At 41.3% G+C, this 18,722-nt stretch overlaps 1 protein-coding gene across 2 annotated transcripts in view; it reads left to right on the forward strand.

The window, feature by feature from the left end:
• Nucleotides 1-18,722, forward strand: part of ACSL3 (acyl-CoA synthetase long chain family member 3) — a 102,642-nt gene that overhangs the window by 60,828 nt on the left and 23,092 nt on the right. For both annotated transcript variants that reach the window (XM_075004572.1, XM_075004574.1), the window contains exons 6-10: nucleotides 542-680; nucleotides 6,269-6,419; nucleotides 8,262-8,385; nucleotides 8,697-8,768; nucleotides 17,256-17,395. In XM_075004572.1, coding sequence (XP_074860673.1) covers nucleotides 542-680; nucleotides 6,269-6,419; nucleotides 8,262-8,385; nucleotides 8,697-8,768; nucleotides 17,256-17,395 — 626 coding nt within the window. The remainder of the gene's footprint in view (nucleotides 1-541; nucleotides 681-6,268; nucleotides 6,420-8,261; nucleotides 8,386-8,696; nucleotides 8,769-17,255; nucleotides 17,396-18,722) is intronic.

Here is an 18,722-nt window from a genome sequence, read left to right on the forward strand (position 1 = left end):
TTAGAATCTCTCTTGACAACTATTTTATGTTTTGCCCTTTATTCTTAGAATTGTGTGCTCTCAGTGTTTAGTTACTCCAAAATGTAGATTTTTATTTTTGGTAAGTAAATGCTATTTGACTGTTCATTTTGCCAGATTTCGTTTTGCTTCCAAGCATATTTTAAGCACCATAATAAATATTGCATTTCAAGAAATGTCAGAGAAAACAAACTTGTCATCTATTCTGAGCTGAGTGCTATCCATGAATGCACACAGTAACACCTTTCATCAATATTCAGTGGTAGTGACAGGTGGGCAGCACATTTGAAAATCTAACTGTCTAAACAAAAATGGAGGTACCCGAAATTAGTGAACCGTTGTGAAAATTTTGGCCTTAGTTTTATGTCCAAAGGAAAGGTTAGATTAAGCCTGTTGTCCCAGAAATTTTAGAGTGGGAAGTTCTGGGCTGTAACCAAGGATTGACTTTATTAGAATTTAATAATTTACCTCAATAATATTTTAAAGTGTGTGGTGGTTATATTTTGTTCCTCTATTTCCACAGGAAATTGTTTCTCAGGTTCCACTATTACGACATATTATTACTGTGGATGGCAAACCAGCAACATGGTCAGAATTCCCTAAGGGTGTCATTGTTCACACTATGGCTTCTGTGCAAGCAATGGGGGCCAAGGCAGATAATGGTACGTGCATATTAAATACTTGGTTTGGAGAAACTGTTATCCAGCTGAAGCTGAGTGAATCAGGAGAAAGTGATGAAATCTTGTGAAATCGTTTGGTAGTGTATAAATTATGTATCTAACAAATTGCTTTTTCATGCAAGTTGTTATTGAAATGTTTTAATTGGGAAAACATACAAATTCACTTCTCTGTTGGCCAAATGGCTTTTCTCTCGACATGTGGGTTTTTTGTGTTTTTCTTATTTGTATTGTTTGGTTTGGTTTGTTTTTTTTTTCAAAAAAGTGAGGTGGAAATGCTTGCATTAAAGCCGTTCTTCCTCATCCTTAAATTTCATATGCACGGAAGAATAATTTTTAGGATGGACATTTTTCCAGTCTTGATATAGAAACAGGCATTAGTTTGTAGCATTCAAGTATTTATATTTTTGTATATTGCTATATTTGGGCATTAAATGCACTCTTGAAGTAACATAAAATACATTTTAAATTATTTTTACTGTATTTTAGAAGTTATTAAACTATGTCATGCCAATTTCTTGAATTCTAATTTTAATTTCTTTAACACATTAGAACCAAAATTCTGAATGTTCCTGGCAGTAAATGTTTTAATACATCCTATTAAGTAGCAGAAAATTGTCACTTCTAGTGCTAAAATTTTGGCCAATTTTATTTCTTCAGATGTCCTTCATTGAGTTCCTCTGAACCCCTCCTCCCTGCCCTTCATTTGGGTTACAGAATCCTTTTATTCATTAGATCATGCAAATATTAAATGGAACTATGTTTTAGGAGGTGGGAGGGGTGTATGGTTATTTTATCTGCTGTTGGTTATGTGGGAATAATATTTTGGGCAGTTTTGTTTCCAATACTACAAATGCTTAATTTTTCCATTTAAAAAAATGATTCTGTTCCTTTTTTATTAGCTATCTCTACATGCTATTACAATATTAATCCTCCTCACGAGCAGAAATTATTATAGCTATACTTTATATTGAATCATTTGAATATTGTTGCAGAACCTCAGAGTTATGAACACCTCAGAAATACAGGTGGGCCGTGTCTGCACTACCCAAAAACTTCGAAATGGCCATGCAAATGGCCATTTTGAAGTTTACTAATGAAGCGCTGAAATACATATTCAGCACCTCATTAGCATGCGGGTGGCCGCGGCACTTCAAAATTGACGCGGCTCATCCAGGCGGGGCTCCTTTTTGAAAGGACCCCGGCTACTTCGCAGTCCCCTTATTCCTATGAGCAGATGGGAATAAGGGGACTTCGAAGTAGTTGGAGTCCTTTCGAAAAGGAGCCCCATCTGGACGAGCTACGCAGCGGTGAGCCGCGTCAATTTCGAAGTGCTGTGGCCGCCCTCATGCTAATGAGGTGCTGAATATGTATTTCAGCGCTTCATTAGTAAACTTTGAAATGGCCGTTTGCATGGCCATTTCGAAGTTTTTGGCTAGTGTAGATGTAGCCGTTGTTTCCAACTCTGAAATGTTTGTAGTGTTATGGTTGCTCTTTCAGAAGTTTACAATTGAACACTGATTTAATACAGTTCTGAGACTTTAGTATTGCAGAAGAAAAATGCTACTTTTAACTACCTGCATTTTAAATGAAAAAACTTACTTTTAGTCGTTAAGTACTGTATTAATTGTAGTGCCCTTGCCTGTTCTGCTGCTGCCTGATTGTGTACTTTTGGTTCCAAATAATGTGCAGGGGGTTGCCCAGTCAGTTCATGACTGCTGATCATAACTCTAAGGTTCTACTGTACTAAATAAAAGGCCTTCAGTTTGATTTTTCTGTAATCTGTTTAATAGTGCATACAGACAACTCCATTGAATGATAAAGTTGCAAAGTCAGGTTAGAAAATACAATAATTAGGGTTGCTTGTGCAATCTTAATAAAACCTCCTTGATCCTGTTCATTATGATACGCTGTTTAATTACGTGAACAAATTTTTTTTCATTGGAGCCTGTTTCACTCAATGCCTGTGATAGCAAATAATCACTAATTGGATAAGTAAGCAATATTTGTTTTTATTCTTCTCAGAGCTCCATTCCATATTTACTGCACACCCTGCAAACCCTTCTCTGAATACAGAATTATTTTCCCTATGGGCTTTTTCTGTAAAACTTAGCACTAATAATATTTATTCATTTATAAAACATTAATGACCTTTGCTTCACATCACTACTGGGTGGTATGGTGATAGTATTGTCTCCACTTCACAACTCAGACACTGAGTTTTGTAAAGGTTAAGGCCATGATTGTCAAAAGTAACAGCTAACTTTGAGTACCCAACTGGAGATGATTAGGGTCTGATCTTGGTTTTTTTTAGAGTGCTTAGTGGTTATGCAGCAGTTCAGATGCTCAGTGCACAGCCTCATGCAGACTACCGTTGCAGTTTTGAGTGATTTGTGTGTTTGCAAATCTGAAAGTACTTGTTCCAAGTAAAGCATCTATAGCAGGGGTGGGTAACCAGCCTGTGGTCTAGATCCAGATTGCAGCATGCCTGGATCCAGACACTGAGGTTCCCCTCCCCAGCATCTGATGCATGGGTATGTGTGGAGCCCCGAGCCTTGTGGGCTGAATCTAGGCAAGCCAGGGCTGGGTCTGGCTCATGGGCTCTGCCTGGTGGGGACAGGAAGCGGCTCTGCCGCTGCCACTGTTGCTGCCTATGTCTCTCCTGCTGCTGCCTCTCCTCTTTCTCCCTCCTCCAGCTAAGGGAATGGCAGCATAGGACTGCCTGGAGATAAGATTTTCCTGCTGCTCTGTGCAGAGGGGGGTGCAGTGCCTGGGAGCATGGAAGAAAAGCCTTTCTGGGGTGCTTTTCTCCCTGCTGCCATTCCCCCAGCAGGGACAGTAGCAGCGCACAAACATAAATCCCCTCCTCCCCCTCCAATCACTCAGCCTGCTCCTGCCTACTTCTCCTGTCCGGACCCCTAATCTCCAGACTGCTCCTGAACCCCCACCCCTGGCTGCGTCCTGCGCACTCCACAGCAGCCACCTCCCACACACTGAACTCTGGACCTGTGAGAGGAATAAGGTAATAAGGCGTCTCAGGGGCCACATCAGAAAGGGGTGGGGTTTTTTTTTTATTGTTTTCTCACTTTTATGTGACACCCAACTCATTTTTCTCTGGGTCAGTGGCCCCTGACCTAAAGAATAAAGTACACACATTTACAAGTCGCTTATGAAAAGTTTTGATGTAAGGTTTTGAAGGGTATATAGGTATTGCTACGCTCAGCATTGCACCCCTTAAACTGGTTTAGGAATCTAAATCTCATTTTCAGAAGGGATTTAGTCATTTTGTTTGGGATTCTGCAAATCTGAATTCTTTTTGTAAATGACCATTAGGCTCCTTAATCAGTGAGATGTTGCAATGGTGACACCTAAATATCTTTATAGCCTAAGTGACTTGCTAAATATGTAGGAATTGTGTAACAATCAGAGAGAGAATTCTGTTCTCTAAGGTGCCATTCAGCTGCACGTATCACAAGACTATATCCCTTTTCCCCCTGAAGCCCCTTGCATTGTTCACTTGGTACCTTGCAGCTTCTGCAGAAGAAAAGTCAGGATCCTGCAAAGGGCGGTCTCATTCGCTACAGAATTCTGACTCGTTCCCTGAGCATTCTGGGACTGAGTAAGACAGAAGTCCTGTAGAAAAAATATTGTGTAATCATGTAATTAAAGAGCATGTCATAATACATACGTATGAGGGGCTTTGAGGTATGGTTGCATAGGCAACCTTAATTCTGGTATTTCCTAACTTTTGAAGGTTGCAGAGTCCAACGCTAATGTTCTTTTAAATCTGGGGCTAGTTTTAATGTAATTTCTTTGCTTTTAAGAAACAGATGGAACCTCCACCTCCACTCAAAGTTCTATTCTGTTTGGAACTGTTTTAATACCCCTCATGGGTTATGAGCAGGGCCACAGTTTTTGATCCACAGGACACATGGACTTCTACCCATTTAGCTACTGGAATATTGGATAATGTGAACTAATCACTAGAGGGTGATAAGAGATGTGTTTTGCCAATGTGTTTAGTAGCAAAAGAACATAGTGACTCTGAATTCCCACATTCTGGGAGGAAGTGCTATTTCCTGATTAGGCTCTTCTTTTCCTACCTATTCTGCCTGCTTCCTCTACCCCACTTCTAGTATATACCCTTCCTTATTTTCCTTACTTATACTGTCCCTGCTTTCCTCTTTGCTTCCCCAACAATTTGTTTCTGTCACACCTGCTACCCCGCCCCCATTCCAGTCAGGCAGGTTCTTCTCTAGCATGTATGCCAGTAGTAGGTGAATTAAGAGCATGCAACCCTGCTCTGTTGTTGTGTCACACACTGGCTGCCAGGAGGAACAGTTTTAGGAATAATCCTTTTTCACATAGATGGGGCCAGATTCTAACAGCATCTTAGAAACTACAGTAGTGGTTTCATGGGGCAGAAAGAGAGACACCCCAACACTAGGGAAACCCTCTGTTATATTTCAGATTCCTGCACCAAAACATAGGCACTAAAAATGCTCTGTGAAATGGTTGTGACACTTTTTTTTAACATGAATAAAACAATATATTTTCCATTATCTCATTCAGAGAAAAAGCTGTGAGTTGGTTTTGCATAAACACTGAAAAGTGTAGTCAGCCTCCAAAAGCCTGCTGACATAGAACATACGGTAAAGTTAGAAGCAAAATAGGGTCTTATAAAGGAAACTGTTAGGTAAAGTTACAGGCTCTGTCTATAAAACAGAACTCTGTGCAAGTGCAAAGGAATAAAGAAAATGTGCATTAGTCTGCCCATCGTCAGGAAACTTTCAAATATAGCAAATGTAATTTTATATACAAATGAGAGCCCCAATTTTGCAAACACTTATGCGTGTGCTTAATGCATGTGAATAATCCCATTGAAGCTAATGGGACTACTCAAGCAAAAAATAGAAAGTAAACTGCAGGATTAAGGGTTATGTTCCTACAGTTCTGTGTAGATTACTTATTTCAAATAAATTACACCATCCTCTTCGAAATCATAGGAGTAGGTGAGCAGAATATGGCTTTCAGATTTGGCATTGGCTCAATTGTGGTTTTGCTGTGAATCCTATCTATGGTACAGTGTGTTGCTGTTACACTTCAGGAACACACTCAAGGAGATTGACTCAGTCACACTTCTGTTTCCTCACCCTGCTCTGGTGGGGATATATGCTGCCCTGTACCTAGTACAGTAGACATTTCTTGGCATGCTAGTGCAGCTGTGCTGTCTAGCCCATTGAGGCTTTTAACCAAAGCTTTGTTCTTTCCCCATTCTTCTCATCTACTTCAATTCTGGTTTATGGTTGAGATGTAGTAAATTTCCAGAGTCTGAAGTTACACAAGTGTAGCTACACAGTTTTCATAGATGTTGCAGAGAAGTTAGGAGACACTTCAAATTTTCATACTCCCTGTGCCGGGGCCTGGGATAGGCCATAGCATGTCTCTGTGAATGTAAAGTAATGTCTGTTTCCATACCAGAATGTTCATTATTACGTTTGTTAATATTTAGGATTTAAAATGTTATAGTTGCTTTCTATATATTGTGCATAATTTTTTAATAAACATTACAGTAAGCAAACAGCAGGCCAGGCCTGTACCCTCAGATATTGCAGTAATCATGTACACCAGTGGATCTACAGGACTTCCAAAAGGAGTCATGATTTCTCATTGCAACATTATTGCTGGAATAACTGGGATGGCTGAAAGAATTCCTCATCTGGGGTATGTACCAATAGCAATTTTCATTAAAGATGACTTTGTGATTACAAGCCGTTGTAGATTAACTGTTGTGGAACTACAGGTTGGATCTCCCATGCCCGGCACCCTCAGAACTTGACTGATCCTGAATGAGGGGATTTGCTGTACTAGGGGAGGTGCCCTGCCGCCTACCTCCACCCACACTCCAGCCCCCCTACATCCAGAATCAATGCTGGCTGTTGCAGCCCCCTACTGCTGGCCCTGGCTCTGGCCCACAGCCGCCAGCTGTGAGCTCTGGCCCCAGTGGTGGCTCTGCTACCAAAGGCTCTGGTCCCAACTGCTGCTGATGGCCCTGGCCCAGCTGCAGTCCCTGTGCTCCAATTGCATGCTCTAGCCCCTGCGCTAGCCCCACTGACACAGGCTCCAGCTTGGTGTTCTCTGGCCCTGCAGCATACATACATTAATAGACTGGAGAATCCTAGTTTTTTAGAGGTACAACCTGTAGTTATTCTATATACATTCTTCTATTTTGTTCATTACCACTGTAGTATTCAGAACACTTTCCAGGAGTGTATTAATACTCTACCTGTCACACTGTTGATTTTCCATTTACTGTTGTTAGGGATGGTAAATTTAAAAAAAAATGGCCTTTGACTTGGAATGAAGAGCAGTAAGATTGTGGCGGTCCTTATTTCCATTGGGCATTCATTGAACACTGTTGTCCTGACCTTGAATAAGTTGCGTGTCTGTATACCTGCAAAGTTGTCCACAAGCAGACATATAACCATTTTCTCCCATGTTTTTCAAAGGAAGTGTTAATTAATTTGTTCATTTATTATGTGATAGATCCACGGTGTTCAATACGGTCACCACTTGCCACATATGGCAAACGGGACACTGCAGTATGGCAGTTCAGCTCTGGAGCCACATGCGGCTCATGGAGCCTTTAAATATGGCTCCTCCTAGAGCTGCACAAGAGTGTTGTCTGCCCATGCATGTGCCTTACCCCTGGTGGGAGAAACACATGGCAGCCCCACAGGCATTTATTTAGAGGGAAGGGCTGGAGGAGCTTAGCTGGGATGGGGGGCTGTGGCGAATAAAGAAAGATGACAACCACAAGTATGCCGATCTTTTGGTCCTCATTGGACACCACTGCTTCAAGTTAAGAGCATGACGTCTCACTGAAAAGTAAGTTAAAGCATTTACTGAGAGTATTCTGAATGGAGTGACTTATTTTCATTTATGTGTATTTAAAAAACAATTAAAATCCACATGACTAGCAAACATCCAAAAGCAGTCTGGGGGCAGAGGGGACATATGAAGGGCTGAGTTGCCCCACATAGCGCTGCAGAGATTTTGGGCAGCACTGTGCCTCAGTGTGTGATGGCTAATTTAAGTTAGTCCTTCAAGCTGTCTAAATTGTATTTGGGAGCACCAAAGTCCCTGGAGCAGCCCAAAATCAGGAGGGCATAAAGGCAGGGTAGAGTCCCCTTCCCGCTCCCCTTACCCCCAGCTGTAAGTTCTGTGCTGAACCTTTATTTCATATAGCATAACACTCTTGCTCCTGGAGAAGTCTTTGTGGTCTCAGTTAGAAACGATCACTTTTTGAATCTTTTGTTCATTGATAAATAAATAATGTACTTTCCTCAGTGCTCCTAACATAAAACTGAACAATTCATAACTTTGGAAACCAGATGTACATACTCAAGGGTACTGAAGTTGGTTCCCAGGCGCGTGCACGCATTCTTCATTATTTCTCTGGGGTTTTTTCCTTTTTGGTGAGACTGTAAATACAGTTAGCTTTAAATGTTTGTCCTGAAGACACTAAAAAGTACAATTTCAATGCATCTTTGTAAAACTTTTCAGGGAAAAAGACGTTTATATTGGATATTTACCTCTTGCTCATGTTCTGGAGTTGTGTGCTGAACTAGTTTGTCTAGCACATGGATGCCCTATTGGCTACTCATCACCCCAGACGTTAGCTGATCAGGTATGTAACTTGCATAAGTCACATCATAAGAATAACAGATCAACTTTTGATGGATCTCATACTAGCTATTTATGGGACAGCAGTAAAATTTATGGGACAGCGGTAAAAAAATCTTTTAATACCAAACCATAAACAGTTTTTTTTTGTTAGGTATCAGTACATTAGAAAAATTTCTAAGTACTTTTTTTAAGGTTGATCTCTAGAAGCTGACATCAATAATTTTCTCATTATGCAAACTATTACCTTTTCAGTTCACATGTTTAAATCGTGCACAGATCCTCCATTCAACCTTACTTTTTTCTTCTATTTAGTCCTCTAAAATAAAGAAAGGAAGCAAAGGAGATATTACTATGCTTAGACCTACCCTAATGGCATCTGTACCAGTAAGTTTAATGTTTTCTTTTAAGTCTATTTCATCATTCAAATGTTACATGAGAAAGAGGACTATAATCTTGGTAGTTATTGTAAATTACAAGGATGAGATCTTTTGCATTAAAATAGTTTGCACAATGTACTCTGTGTTTAAAAATTATATAAATATTTACACAGTGGTGTGAACATTCTTACGTATAAGGTGACTAACACCATCTGAAAATGTGAAACCAGTTGTGGAAATTACAGTACTTGGCATTTCAACTCTTATGGTGTTGCTAATAGGAGATAGTATAAATATGATTAAAGTAAAATTAGCTAAATATGATCTGTAGAAGACATTTTGTTCCATTTGTCATGTGCTATAATATTGGCTCCTAATAAGCAGTGTTCCTGACAGAGCAATGAGTTTGCCAGGATCATATAAAAAGAATGTAGAAAATTGGCCTTACCATAAAAGTTCATTTGTTGGTTTAAAGGGAAAAATCTATAAAAGCTAGTTAGGCCTTTTGTGGGCAATGAATTTAGTAGGTATGCTAAGCACTTTGTGGTATATTATTTATGAAACATTTCAAAGGTGGTGTTCAGCAGTGCTTTTATACTTCTAAATTCAGATAACGTGCAGTGCAAACAGTCAGAAATCTCCAAATATCCGAGTAATATTGTACTTTGTACATGAAGTTTTTATAATTATTTTGTTAACCTTGATTATCCATATTTTACCATTTAATTATAAATTGAGAACAGTGTCCTTCTGTGGGCTTTGGTAGTGCTGAAGGATAGGAGAGAGATCTGGGGAGGGGCCTACACCCTTGGATAAGCAAGAGAAGAAAACTCCAAAGCATTTAAAAACATTGAGGTTGTGTCTACACTATGATATAAATTCAATATTTAATAAATTTAAGTATTTAACCTCAATATTATGAACTTGAATAGTGTCCACAAAGCTTCTTGAAATTCAACCCACCTTTTTTCCATGTTGAATCTCCGTGTTCCCATTAAGTTTGACAGTTTGAGCGCTGCATTGTGGGTACTTATTCCACAGTGCCTTAGCCCCGGTTGCTTGTGGGTGTTTCGTGTTGGAATTTCAAGCACCAACCCAGAATTCACTGCATCACTAACCACGTGAAAAAAGGAACTGGCGATCGTGCCATTTCCTGTTGCAGCATTCCAGCGCAATCATGGATCCATGAACGCTCCAGCTCATTTCGGCAACCACAGCGGCTGTTGCGCAATTTGTCCTTCAATTCCAAAGCTCATTGATGCGTGGCTATCCTTCTAGTGCTGCTGCTGCTGATGATGATGACAAAGATGGTTTGGAAAAGCAAATCTCCCATCTGTGGTCCAAGAACTCAGAGCTGCTAGCTGCCATGACTGCATTGCTGACAGTGGAGCAGCGGTTTTGGACTCGAGAGACCAGCACACCCTGGTGGGACCACGTCATTTTGGAGTTCTGGGATGACCAGCAGTGGGTGCAGAACTTTTGCGTGTGCAAGTCCACCTTTATGGAACTTTGTGATGTGCTGGCACCCTCACTGAAGTGCAATAACACAAAAATGAGGCAGGCTTTAATGGTTCAGAAGCGAATGGCAATCACACTGTTGAAGTTTGCAACCCCTGACAGTTACTGGTCAGTGGCCAATCAGTTTGGGGTACACAAGTCTACAGTGGGGTCTGTGATGATGGAGGTGGCCCATGCATTCTGTCGGTATCTGCTCCTGAATACTGTGACCCTTGGAAATATACAGGCCATAATGGATGGCTTTGCTGTTCAGGGCTTTCCTAACTGTGGTGGGGCAATAGATGGCACATACATCCCTCTCATGACCCTGGCCCACCTGGCCTCAGAATGTGTAAATTGAAAGTGGTACTTCTCCATGGTGATGGAGGGGTTGGTAGATCTAAAAGATCGTTTTACTGAAATATAATGTTGGCTGATCAGGGAGGGTTCACGACGTGTACATATTCTGAAATTCCGGACTGCAGCGAAAGCTCCTGGATGCGAGTTTTTTCCCTGATCAGAAAATCAAGATTGGTGACATGGAGATGCCTTTGTAATATTGGGCAACGCTGCTTGCCTTCTGCTTCCAAGCCTGATGAAACCCTGCCCAGGAGACCTGGACCCCAGCAAGGAAAAGTTTAATCGCAGACTGAGCAGGTACATAATGGTGGTGGAATGCACCTTTAGATGTTTAAAAGTGAGGTTCAGATGTTTATTGACCTGCTTGGACATTTCTGAAGCTAGTGTCAACACTGTTATTACAGCATGTGCTATTTTGCCCAAACATGCGAAACCAGGTGGGAGACTTTCCCACCTATCTGGAATTCTGAAGTGTAGGCCATAAGCAGGGCTTACTCGCAGCCACTTACACTTCCATCCACCCACAGCCACTTTGAGGCAGCAGCAATAAGGGATGCTTTAAAAAACCACTTCATGACTGGTCTGTAACCCACATGTACCTATATATTTCTCTGCCATAATGTCAATAAATCATACCGTGCTGGAATGAATGAATCCTGGTGGAGTAAAGACAATCAGTGGGACGCTATCATACCAGGATATAAAATATATTGGAAGGACAGAATGGGTTGAGCGGGTGGCGGAGTGGTACTGTATGTGAAAGATAATATAGAATCAAATGACATAAAAATCCTAGATGAATCAAAATGTTCCATAGAATCACTATGGATAGCAATTCCTTCCTCTGATGGGAATATAGCACGAGGGATGTATTATTGACCACCTGACCAGGACAGTGATAGTGATGCTGAAATGCTAAGGGAGATTAGAGAGGCTATCAAAATAAAAAACTCACTAATAATGGGGGATTTCAGTTATCCCCATATTGACTGGGTACATGTTACCTCAGGAAGGGATTCAGAGAGAAAATTTCCTGATGCCTTAAATGACTGCTTCTTGGAGCAGCTGGTACAGGAACCCACAAGGGGGAGAGGCAGTTCTTGATTTAGTACTGAATGGAACACAGGATCTGGTCCAAGAGGTAACTATTACAGGACTGCTTGGAAATAGTGACCATAACATAATAACATTTAATATTCCTGTGTTGGGAAGAGCACTGCAACAGTCCAACACTCTGGTATTTAATTTCAAAAAGGGGAATTACACAAAAAATGAGGAGGTTAGTTAAACAGAAATTAAAAGGTAGAGTAACTAGAGTGAAATCCTTGCAAGCTGTGTGGAAACTTTTCAAAGACACCATATTAGAGGCCCAACTTAAATGTATACCCCAAATTAAGAAACACAGTGAGAGACCTAAAAAAGAGCCACCATGGCTTAACAACCATGTGAAAGAGACAGTGAGAGATAAAAAGGCATCTTTTAAAAAGTGAAAGTCAAATCCTAGTGATCAAAGTAGAAAGGAACATAAACACTGCCAAATTAAATGTAAAAATGTAATAAGAAAAGCCAAAAAAGATTTGAGGAACAGTTAGCCATAAATTAAAAAAACAATAATAAAATGTTTTTGAAGTACATTAGAAGCAGGAAGCCTGCTAAAAAAGCAGTGGGGCCCCTGGACGATAGAGACATAAAAGGAGCAATCAAGGAAGAAAACGCCATTGCGGAAAAACTAAGTGATTTCTTTGCTTCAGTCTTCACGGCTGAGGATGTTAGAGAGATTCCCAAATCTGAGCTGTCCTTTATGGGTGACAAATCTGAGGAACTGTCTCAGATTGAAGTATCATTAGAGGAGGTTTTGGAACTAATTGATAGGCTAAACAGTCACAAGTCTCTGGGACCGGATGGTTTTCACCCAAGGGTTCTGAAAGAACTCAAATGTGAAATTGCGGAGCTATTAACGGTGGTTTGTAACCTATCCTTTAAATCAGCTTCAGTACCCAGTGATTGGAAGACAGCTAATATAACACCAATATTTAAAAAGGGCTCTAAAGGAAACCCTAGTAGTTGTAGACCGGTAAGTCTAACGTCAGTACCGGGCAAATTAGTAGAAACAATCATAAAGAATAAAATTGTCAGACACATAGAGGAACATGATTTGTTGAGCAAAAGTCAACATGGTTTCTGTAAAGGGAAGTCGTGTCTTACTAATCTATTAGAGTTCTTTGAAGGGGTTAACAAGCATGCGGATGGGGGGATCCAGTAGACATAGTATACTTAGATTTCCAGAAAGCCTTTGACACGGTCCCTCACCAAAGGCTCTTATGTAAATTAGGTGGTCAGGAGGAAATTAGGTGGATAGGAGGAAAGATCCTTTCATGGATTGGGAACTGGTTAAAAGACAGGAAACAAAGGGTAGGAATAAATGGTAAATTTTCACAATGGAAGGGGGTAACTAGTGGCGTTCCCAAAGGGTCAGTCCTGGGACCAATCTTGTTCAACGTATTCGTCATTGATCTAGAGAAAGGGGTAAGCAGTGACGTGGCAAAGTTTGCAGATGACACCAAACTGTTCAGGATAGTCAAAACCAAAGCAGACTGTGAAGAACTTCAAAAAGATCTCAGCAAACTGAGTGACTGGGCAGCAAAATGGCAAATGAAATTTAATGTGGGTAAGTGTAAGGTAATGCACATTGGGAAGAATAACCCTAATTATACATACAATATGATGGGGGCAAATTTAGCTACAACAGATCAGGAAAGGAATCTTGGAATTATAGTGGATTGTTCTCTGAAAACATCTACGCAGTGTGCGGCGGCAGTCAGTAAAGCAAATAGGATGTTAGGAATAATTAGAAAAGGGATAGAGAATAAGACAAAGAATATCTTACTTCCTCTATGTAAAACTATGGTACTCCCACATCTTGAGTACTGCGTGCAGATGTGGTCTCCTTACCTCAAAAAAGATATATTGACATTCGAAAAGGTTCAGAAAAGGGCAACTAAAATGATTAAGGGTTTGAAATGGGTCCCATATGAGGAGAGGCTAGAAAGACTGGGACTTTTCAGTCGAGAAAAGAGGAGACTGAGGGGTGATATGATAGAGGTATATAAAATCATGAATGGTGTGGAGAAAGTGAATAGAGAAAAGTTATTGACTTGTTCCCGTAATATAAGAACGAGAGGACACCAAATGAAATTAATGGGTAGCAGGTTCAAAACTAATAAAAGAAAGTTTTTCTTCACACAGCACACAGTCAACCTGTGGAACTCCTTACCAAAGGACGCTGTGAAGGCCAGGACTCTAACAGAGTTTCAAAAAGAGCTCAATAAATATTTGGAGGTTAGGTCCATAGATGGCTATTAGCAAGGGGAAAGGTATGGTGCCTAGCCTTTTGTCGAAGGAGGGAGATGGATGGTAGGAGACAAATCGCTTGATCATTGTCTTCGGTTCACCTCTTCTGGGGCACCAGGCATTGGCTACTGTCAGCAGACAGGCTACTGGGCTAGATGGACCTTTGGTCTGACCCAGTATGGCCGTTCTTATGTAATGCTTTTACTTGGCGGGAGGGGGTTAAGTTGCAGTAAGTAGAATGCATGTACTTTCAGCGTCATCCCCCACCTCCCTCCACCCACCTGATTCTCTCAGCCGCACATCTGCTGTGGACCAGGGAGTATCACTGGGCAGCTGTGCCTTCAGCAGCATCTCCCTTCCCTTAATCTGCCCATTTTGATTTGTGGTGTCTCTCTCTCCCCACCCCCGGCCACCGCTGGTACACTCCTGTAGGACAAGAAATCACACTGAATTCAAAGAAATTATTTAATTTTGTGGGGAGGAGAGGGTCAAGTGGCTGGGGAAAAGAAGTGTTTTCAAGCGTGCTTGAATAGCCTTTTGCAGAGGCCCTTGGGGCTGGAGCAGCAACTTAGCCTTGCCCTCTCTCCCCATGTACAGGGACCATGACGACAGGGGGTGGGTGACCTCTCGTCAGGGGACTCTGAACAGTGGGTATCAGCTGCTTCCCTGCTAGGTTGGGAGTCCTTCTGCAGCTGAAGCAGGGAGCACAGAACCTCTGTCTGCTCAGTAATGGCCATTTTGAGCTTTGCTGCAACCTCAGTCTGCCTTGCTGTGAACTCAGTGTGCTTTGCTGCGGCCTCACTCATCTTTGACAGTTGCTGCTGCTGGAGGTCAAGCATTCTCTTGTTAAACTGTACTAGACTTTGACACCACTCAGCTGTACTGTGACGCCACTGAGCCAGCGTCCTTTGTAAGCTTCGTGTGCTCTGTCTCAGTCTTCTCCGTATACTGGAGGATCAGATCTTGTTTGCATTTCTTGTGTCTTCTGGTTTTCTCTGGAAAGTTGGTCACTGGATGTGGAAAATGAAGGTCAAAATTAAGATACAATTGACAATGTGTTTTGAAGTGCAATGAATGGGTCTTCCTGTGTGCTATCAGTGAACGTATACTTTTGAAGGTCACATGGGTTATTAAGGATGCGGCAGTAAGCATGCATTTCACAAAACCACACTTGACATCCCTTATCCAGCACATTGCTTTGTGGACATGGTAAGCTCTAAGTAATTGTCTTCTTTTGGGGAGAATGGGAAGTTCTGCAAAGCAGGGGAAGCTGCCAGGTGTCCTGGGGCAGTGAAAAATGGATGATTGTGTGTGGAGGTTTGATGTACAATTAAAGATAATGTAAAGAAAAAAAACTAATCCAAAGAAAGGTTGGATATAAAGGGACATTGGAGGGGAAATGGACATAAGAGCCAGGCAGCCATGTGGCAGAGGGCGGAGTCCTTAAAAATGAAAAGAAATGCTGATTGGAAAGGGACATATGGGGGGAACCCCTGCAGAGCTCTGTAAACTGCATTGTGGGGTGGAGCACAGAGCACCTGCTGGCTCCCGCAGGCAGATGTAAAGGTGTGCTACCATGGAAGCTGCAACAAGTCAGGCTTGCCCAAGAGCTTTGTGAAAAAAATATAAGAGTGCCTGGATGAGGCCTCTGAGGAGATCTCAAAAGGGAGAAACGCTCCATTCCCGGAAACACTAAGACGCTGTTCTGAGGGGCACAGAACCACAGCTAGCAAATGGGTATCTATACACAACCCTATAGCTGTACCAACCCCCAACCTGCTTCTAGCATGCAGAATAAATACTCACCTGAACCACTTGCTCCAATGGTCTTGGTGACCAGTATGGAGGGGACTGCCTTGGAGGGTCCTGGCATGAAGGGGAACACTGTGGAGGGGCCTGCCATGAAGGGGACCAGTTCCAGGTCTATGGTGAAGAGCTACAGCCTGTCTGGAACAACTTACTCTTTCCCCTGCTCATTGCTCCCTTCCTTCTCTCCTCTGGGCCACTCTGTTTCTCCGGGCTTACCCCAAACTCTGAACCAGGGTCTCCACAAGTGTCGTAATTCAGTCTGGGCTCCATGGTGCAGTTGCTCTCCATAAGTATGTGGAGCTGTTGATAATAGCGTCAGGTCCGTGGAGCCACCTCAACCACTGGTTGGCTTCCCGAAGTTTTTGATCGGCCTGACAGAGTTTTTTAATCTTCACCTGGCACTGCGCAGAGTCCCGGGAGTAACCTTGGGCAGCCATCTCACATGCCATTTGATCATAGTTTGCCACATTTCTCTTGGTCACCTGGAGTCTCTTCGCTCCCGATTGGTCTCCCCAAATGGGAATGAGATCAAGAATCTCCTGGTGGGTCCAAGCTGGAGCTCTCTTGCAAGCCTGACGAGTGCTAGTCAGATCACTGCCCTGAGTGCTCATGATTGCAGTACGGGGCTACTGAAATTTGCTACCGATGCAGTGCAGTGGCTGCCGATGGTGGTGCAATGTGATGGGCAAAGGGATTTTTTCATAATGGACGCCCTTTATATTTGCAGGCCTGGGCTGCTAAATTCAAAATCAAATTTTAAATCAAATTCAAATTAAATCCAAACTTTGTGGGCTTACTTTGACCTTGTTCCTGCACTCCTGAGATTAGCACACAGTGAAGCGGCCATATTTGGAGGGTCACCGCGTAGCTTTGTGGGATACATATGGGACACTTCTGGAGGCTAATAAATTCAAATTAAGGACATGGCGCTTCCACACTAGTCTTGATTCAAGATTTTAAATTCGAATTTGACTCTATACCCGTCCTGTAATATCAATATATTGTAATCAGTATTATGGCTCAATAAATCGAGTTAACAGTATTAAGTGTGAAGACAGTCACATTTTAATATCATGATAATGCCTTGAAATTTGAATTTATCTCGTAGTGTAGATGCAGCCTGAGAGTTAGCAAACATACCAGCATGCACAACATAGCCAGTGCACCATAATGTGCTGATTAGATGTGTAGATCCCCCACTATAGAACACTTATGTTGCAAGCAGCTGGTAAATTAGGATTGCACCTTGCATTTCCTCAGACTGTGAATGTGTTTTACTGCTGCTCTCTCTCCCTGGTCTGTGCTGGAGACTCTGCCCCAGCTACAGGTATCCTGTAGAGGTAGGAGCAACAGGCAAAGGTGTGTCCGTGGAAATCTGTGAGCATTTCTACATCTCTTGTTTGACTTTTAGTGCACTAAATTTAGTATTGCTACTTTATTAACTTGCTTAGCTGGTTTAATCCTTTAATGTAACTAGGAAATCATGGATCGGATCTACAAAAATGTCATGAATAAAGTGAATGAAATGACCAGTTTCCAAAGGAATCTCTTTATATTGGCCTACAATTATAAAATGGAACAGATTTCAAAAGGCTACACCACACCACTTTGTGACAGGTAGATTTTCAATTTTTTTTTAATGGGGATCTTTTTTAATGCTTATCAAAATGTTGTGATATGTACAATACCTGGTTTTCAGTGAAGCCCTGCTTTTTTTTAAATTTTAAAGCCCACTGTTGTAGGCACAAATTAAATCCATTGATTTGTCTAAAGTCTCACAGTAAGTCAATAGTTCAGCTGGAATTACTTCAGGTTTATTAATATAAATATCATAGAAGTGTTCATTATTATTTTCAGTTATTTGAAAGCTTTGATATTTTCCTATTCAAGTTACTCATTATGTTGCTCCTGTTAGCTTTTAATAGGCACTTTGTACATACCTGGAGGGAAAAATATGTTTCTGTAACTTAGCAAGGGATATCATATTTTGTTTTTAACATAATGTGAACTTTATTATCATAAAACTGGGCTGTAATATCTTGGAAGACAGTCTAAGGTAAAAAGAAGTTGAGGAGGGCTGGCAGTTTCTCAGCAAGGTGGCTTATGCCTAGCAAGCCAGTAAAAATAGATTCTTTAAAACACTGGAAATAAGAGAAAGATGAGGGAAAGTGTAAGTTCTCTTCGTGGAGAAAGAGAGCTAATAACTGATATAATAAAAGCAAAGTTATATAATGCCTATTTTGCCTGAGTTTTCATTAAAAGTGTTTTATGATGATCAGATAATCAGTGCTATTCATATTAACAACGGGGGAGGCGGGGAATATGAGTTAGAATAAGGCAAGAACAGGTTAAAGAATACTGAGATTAAGTTACATGTATCCAAGTTGGCAAAACTTGATGAAAGTCATTTTTAGGGTACTTAAGGAAGTAGCTGAAGCAAATTTTAAACTGTTCGCCATTATTTTTGAGAACCCCTGAAGGATGGGGGAGGTTCCAGCAGAGTGGAGAAAAAGAAACATATTACCTGTTAAACAGAGAGGACTCATTATAGAATTGGAATTACAGAGCAGGCAACCTAACTTTGGTAGCTAGGAAGATACTGGCACCTGTTAAACAGTCAGCTTGTAAGCACTTAATACCCAACAGAAATTTGTCAAGAACAAATCTTATCAGACTTGTTTAATTTCCCACTGAGACAGGGTTATTGGGATAGTGGATATTGGAGATGCATTAGATTTGGTTTATAGGGATTTTTAATAAGGTGTCTCACACAATCCCACATGACAACATTCTTATAAGCAAAGTAGGGAATTGTGGTCTAAGTGACTATAACGCAGGTGTAGAACTTGTTGAAGGACCACACACAGCATAGTTATAAATGGCTCATTATCAAACTTGTAGAACGTACCTAGTGGGTTTTTGCAGGGGTCAGTCCATTCAATTT

This window comes from Carettochelys insculpta, chromosome 10, assembly GCF_033958435.1.
Source record: "Carettochelys insculpta isolate YL-2023 chromosome 10, ASM3395843v1, whole genome shotgun sequence".
Taxonomy (NCBI): domain Eukaryota; kingdom Metazoa; phylum Chordata; order Testudines; family Carettochelyidae; genus Carettochelys; species Carettochelys insculpta.